Here is a 5,918-nt window from a genome sequence, read left to right as displayed (position 1 = left end):
TCCCTCTGTTTCCCAATGTCCATGGCTTGGTCACCCTTGGTGACCCTGCTGAAAAATCACATCTTTCCTTCCCTGACCTAGAAGTAAATTTTCACCCACCAGCACCCCTGTAGCACAATCTCTTTAGAATGGGCGTCACTTTCTCCTCAGAGCGCAGTTAGGTATGTCCATGTCTGCCTTCACCCCAACTATCAATTCTTGGCAGGCAGGATAGTCAGCTGGTCTTGGTGTCCTACTACGGACTAGCTTGACTTTGGCTTAGAAACTGAGTGGGTGGATGGATGGATGGAAGGATGGATGGACAGGGGGATGGACAGGGGGATGGACAGATGGACAGATGGATGGGAGGGTGGATGGATAGGTATGGAAGTCTCATCCACTCATTCTTTACGCGAACACACTGAGTGCCTACTGTGTGCCCAGTGCTGGTTGGACCATGTTCACCTGGGCAGACACAGCACCTGCCTTCCTGGCATTGCCATCTAGTGGCGGAGACAGGCAAGGAATTTAGACAAACAAGTAATATACGGACTACGATAAAGGTTGTCGAGGAAAGTCCAGGGCATCATGGTAGGAGCGGCGGAGACAGCCTCTTGGAGGTGGGGATGAGCTGGAACAGCCACGGGAAGAGGGAGGGGAGGACAGGGCCGGGTGAAGCACAAGCAGGCACGAGGCCAGTGGTCGGAAGCTGGCAGGGGGCCAGCGGGACCCGGCTCGAGTTAGCAATCGAGAAGCGCTCAGGACACAGAGCTGGAGATCTGGGCACCAACGGAGGTTTATATTCCAAGTGCAATAGGAAATTCCTAGGGAAATTTAAGCAGGAAAAACAACATGATTAGTGTCTAGTTTTTAAAAGGTCATTGGCTTTTGGGACCAGCGTGGAGAGAGCAAGCCAAAAGCAGGAAAAATACTATTGGTGCAAGAGATTATGGCGGTGCAGTCTGGGCGTGGGGAAAGCGAGGTTAGGTATATTTGGAAACTCATTAATTGAACGTCTAAAGGACAGAGGTAGAATTTTAGGAATAAGGAGAAATCGAGGGGACGGCCAGTTTTTCACTGGAGCCACGACGTGGGTGGTGGAGCCATTCCCAGGTAGATGAAGACCATGGGCAACCACCGAGAAGACAGATGCTTCGCCCCAGACAGGGCCGGTTGAGGCCTGTTGCTGTCCACGTGGGCCAGCCCCTAGGCAGCTGGAGACAAGGGCCAGGTGCCCCAAGTCCAGGTTTATATATCCCTGTGTCACCCCTATTTATTACCATGGGGCGATGCCCCCAGCCGGCTCCTGGTTGGACCTGAGAAATCTGGGGGTCAAGGGGGACTCTGAGAAGACACCATCAGAGAGGAGGGATGGGACCATGCATGTGTGTTCACGGAGGCCGAGCGCGCAGGGCACTCCCAGGGGGGCTGTGGCCAACTGGGTGAATGCGGAGGTTGAGGGAGGTGAAGACAGAGGAGTGTTGGCACCAGAGAGGGTGCTAGTGACTTGACAAAAGCCCTGGGGTTGAATGGAGGAGTGGACGCCAGGCTGGAGTGGGCTGGAGAGCCAGCGAAAGGTAAGGAAGTAGAGACAGCTGGGGTAGACACTGTCCAAGAAGCTTGTCCATGCAGAGGAACAGAAAACCAGGGCAATGGATGAAGGGAGGGGAGAGCCGGAGCGTCATCTTTGTCACCACTGCCATTATGGTTAAGATGGAGAGCTATTCATAGACACAGAGATGGCGGGCAAGAGACAGACGGGGAGGAGGCCCGCGGAAGGACAGGGCTCAGCAGAAGGGCTGGCCTTGGGCTGTTCTGTTCTTTGAATTTCTAGAAGGATAGAGGAAGAAGGGGGGTGGGCAGTGAAGAGAGCTCTGTAGTTGTTGGGGTGCAGACCAGAGGTGTGGGGGTGAGGGGATCCACCAGAGACAGAGTGGGGAGCAGAACAGGCAGATGGACTGAAACACACTGCTGAGGGGAGCAGCGGGCGGGTCAGGAGAGGTTTGCTGCGCCACGTGGGTCAGCTCCCTGGCCGGGGACCGAACTCGTGCTGCAGCGGCTGCACAGTGCTGCGCTCAAGCCCTGGGCCACCAGGGAGGCCAGGGTTCTGCAGATTTGAATGTTGTGATGGCTCCTATTTTCTCAGTAAGAGAGGGGCAGTGTCGTTAGCTAGGAGCATTGCAGGAAGGTGTGTGAAGAGGCTGAGGAAAGGAGAAAAATAGAAAATAGTTGTTCTCCAACCGTGGCCAATGGGATGACCAGAGTAAATGGCGTTCCCAGGGCGAGCCCACAGTGCAGACCCGCAGGTCCCCGGGGACCCAGCTGGGTCCTGCCTTCACCCAGCAACATCCGGCAGCTCGGGAGCCAGCTCAGGAGCCACAGAGGTGGGGACAAGCAGGCTGGCGCTCCCTTGGTCAGGTCGATGGATAAAAGCAGAATTGATGGCATTTTTGAAGGGATTATGGCGATGGATCTGGTAATGGAGTCTGGACAAGTCAGGACCGGACGAGTCAGGACCTGACGTCAGAGGGATCCGATAGACAGGGAGGGGGCGCTGGGTTGTGGGCAACAGAAGCCCCAGGATTCCATGCAGGCGCTTGAATGGGAGTGGAGAGGTAAGAGGTGGGTAGTAGAGGCCCGATGTGGACAGATCAAAGCTGACACAGTTTCTGGTTCTGATTTAGGTTTAGGAGAAAGGGACTAAGCCAGAGCGTTCCTCTAACTCACTCATTCACTCACTCACTCATCCATCCATCCATGCAATAAGCCTTGATTCAGCATGGGCACATGGGTGGCACAGGGAAATGGCTGCTCGGTCAGATTGCCCAAGGAGGACTTCCTGGAGGTGGTGGTTCTTGTGTGGTTTGAGTCTGGGAGGATGAATTAAAGCTCTCCACCGAGACAAAAAGAGGGGTGCTCTGGGTGTGACTAGACCATAAGCAAAGGCTTATGGGTATCCTTGAATTCTGGCGGGCATGATGGGAAAACTTGGCCCATTTGCAAAGATGGAAGTGGCACGTTAGGATTGGCTGACGGAGGCCTCGGGACAAGCTGCTGAGCAGTGGGAGCCACTGAAGGATTAAGTGATCAGACTCATGATTCTGGAAATGTGGATGGCGGATCAGAGGGGAGCCAGGTGCTAGGGAGGGAGACAGGTGGGGGCTGGTTTGAAGGCAGCAGGTAAGGGGTGCTGCAGCGCCGTGGGAGGCTGGAGGGTCCTCAGCAGGGCTTGGGGTGGAGTGGATGTGCCAGCAGGATGCTTTCGGCCACCAACCAAAACCATGCCTCAACCTACCTCGCTGCGGGGGACTCCCCCATGTTGAAGATACCCCTCAACATGAAATGGCTCCAGGGCTGGTAAAGAGGGTAGAAGAGGAATTTAGGGTGAAATACACATTTTAAAGGGGAAGATATGTCCATTTATGGCCTGCTGCGGGCCAGCAGGCCCTGCCAGGCTGGGGTCTGGAGCTCTGGGGATGGGGAGTGAGCTGGGGGACAGGTGAGGGGCCATGCAGCTATCTTTAATGGACCCCAACACCCTGGCCTGAGAGCCACCTGGCAGAGAGACAGATACCAGCAGACAAGTGCCCGAGGGTAGCCCCGACTTAATAAATTACCATGGCTAGAGGGCTGTGAAGCCTGCAGCTGGCTGTGTGGAAGGAGTGTGACTGGGGGTGGGGGGCTTAGGGAACCGGGCAGCATGACTTGGGGGTGGAAACCCCCTGAGGAGAAACCTCAGTCTGCTGGGCGCCTCTGGGGACTCAATGAGCGCAGTTCCCTGGGGGGCTGGGACAGGACTCAGACTCCACCTCTGGTCTCTGTGGTCCCACAGGAGAGGGAGGCAGCATCAGGCCGGAGGATTGTCACCAAGCGGGGTGTGAACTGGGAGGCTGCCTACCCCTGGGGGTCCCTCCAGGGCCATCTGGCAGGTCAGTGCTTTCTTTTTTGAGGTGCATATGGGGTCTGCAATGAAGGAGGGATGGTGTGTGATAAGTGGTGACTGTGGGGTGGGCATGAGGGGTGAGTTCAGCTGGGCATGTGTGCTGTGTGTACATGTGTGTGCTCACACACATGCACCCCCACACGCCTGGGGCCCGTGAGCAGCTGAGGGCTAAGCAGGAATGAGCAGAGTCATCCCCGTGGAAACACGACTCCCAGGGTGATGGTAGGGAGCAGCTGGGCAGCCGGGCATGGGGGTGTGGCCAGCTCTGCCCAATGGCTCCGGCCTCTCCCTGGCCACCCTCCCCACCTGTTCACCAAGCCTTGGGAAAGGCCTGCGCTGGTTGGACCAGGGGCACTGGCCAGAGTCTGGCCCTCTCTGAGGCCTGCTGTGTCCCATAGCTTGGGGTCCCTGGGGTGATGGGGGGGATGTCTGTCCAAGCCCCTCTGGTGAAGGGGGGCTCTGGACATCTGTTCGTGCTGGCCTGGCGGTAGCTGTGTAGGCTGGGCTAATGTAGTCTCTGCCTGCGTCAGTCACTCCTGAGGGCCTTTGCCATAGTGACCCCCAACCTCCCTACTTCCCAAAGGAAAGCTTGGGAGGGCTGGGCGGGAAGGGGAGGAGCCATGGGGAGCCAAGGCCCTGGCTCCGGAGACACAGCCCACACAGGCCTCCCAGGCTTCAAAGGGCGGGCTCCCAGCCAGTTCACACATGGACAAGCAGCCCCCAGAGCTGTAGCTCTGCTCACACCAGGACTGTGCATCCCCTTGTCCTGGTGCCTTCCTGGGGTCCTCCTCTCACACATCAGTACCTGCAGGCTCTCCTGACAGGGCCCTATACATGCACCCACTTCTTGCTCCGGCCAGGGAGGTTCAACACCCTTCCTTTTCAATCCCAATGCTTCATTTCCCCAAAGCTCAGAAAGGGCACTCCACCCCCCTGCATCTTCCTTTTCCCTCCCCTCCTGGCCAGGGGTGGCAAGTACGGACAAGGCCATATCCCCTTCTGGTGCCCGGCAGACATCACTAATCAATCCCAGCCTGCTTGCACTGGCTTTGGCTGCAGCGTCCGTGGTCCGTGGTCTCTGCCCACATCTCTAGGCAGCCAACAGCAAGCCTGTCCGAGTCAGCCTTCAAGATGAAAACCACCTGCTGATCTTTCCTTAGGTGGAGCCTACCAGGCCCCTCATCTTGGCCCATCCTCTGGGCCCGCCCACACATTTTGCTTTTTTCCCTTTTATGGGTGCAATTGCTTTTTTGGTGGTTGTTTTGTTTTGCATTTTCACATTTGACTCCTTTTCTGCAGGACAGAGGCCATGTGGACATAGCCAGCAGTGGCTCTCTCTGTCCGCATAGGCCGCAGCCACACAGTGCCAGAGCTTGGGCTCAGGAGGCAGTTGAGGGCCCTGGCACCTCCGCCCAAAGTCCCCAAAGGTGAAGACGATCCAGTTGGTTTCCTGCAGTCCAGAGGGCTGCCAACCCCCTGCTGGGGAGGGTGCCCTGTGGGGCTGAGGGTGATGCGCCTGTGTCCAGCCCCTGCGCAGCAGCAGCACTCCGGCCTTGCAGACACATCACCCAAACGCCCTCCCCAGCCCAGCCCCTGGGCAGCCGGGAGGTAAGTAGCAGTCGACCCGCAGGCCCAGCACCCGCCCCGGGGCGGCACGCTGAAGCTGCCCCAGACAGCCGCCCCCTCGCGGCCCCTGAGCCCAGGATGCAAGGATGGCCAGAGCGTCTCTGCCCACCCTGCTGCCCCTGGGCCCCGAGAGCCTGCGCCCCTTCACCCCGGAGTCCCTGGCAGCCATAGAGCAGCGGGCAGTGGAGGAGGAGGCCCGGCAGCTGCGCAACAAGCAGATGGAGATTGAGGAGCCGGAACGGAAGCCGCGCAGCGACCTGGAGGCTGGCAAGAACCTGCCCCTCATCTACGGGGACCCCCCGCCCGAGGTCATTGGCATCCCCCTGGAGGACCTGGACCCCTACTACAGCGACAAGAAGGTGCGGGCCTG

General features: G+C 58.1%; 1 protein-coding gene across 1 annotated transcript in view; it reads left to right on the top strand.

Annotated features, from left to right (window-relative positions):
* The first annotated feature begins 5,634 nt into the window (after window positions 1-5,634).
* SCN4A (sodium channel, voltage gated, type IV alpha subunit) overlaps window positions 5,635-5,918 on the top strand; it is a 27,024-nt gene continuing 26,740 nt past the window's right edge. Inside the window, exon 1 of the mRNA XM_004693439.1 lies at window positions 5,635-5,909. Coding sequence (XP_004693496.1) covers window positions 5,635-5,909 — 275 coding nt within the window. The remainder of the gene's footprint in view (window positions 5,910-5,918) is intronic.

This window comes from Condylura cristata, unplaced genomic scaffold (assembly GCF_000260355.1).
Source record: "Condylura cristata isolate star-nosed mole 26May11 unplaced genomic scaffold, ConCri1.0 scaffold00038, whole genome shotgun sequence".
NCBI lineage: Eukaryota > Metazoa > Chordata > Mammalia > Eulipotyphla > Talpidae > Condylura > Condylura cristata.
Note: the sequence above shows the minus strand (reverse complement) of the source record. Positions and strands in the feature narration are given on the sequence as shown.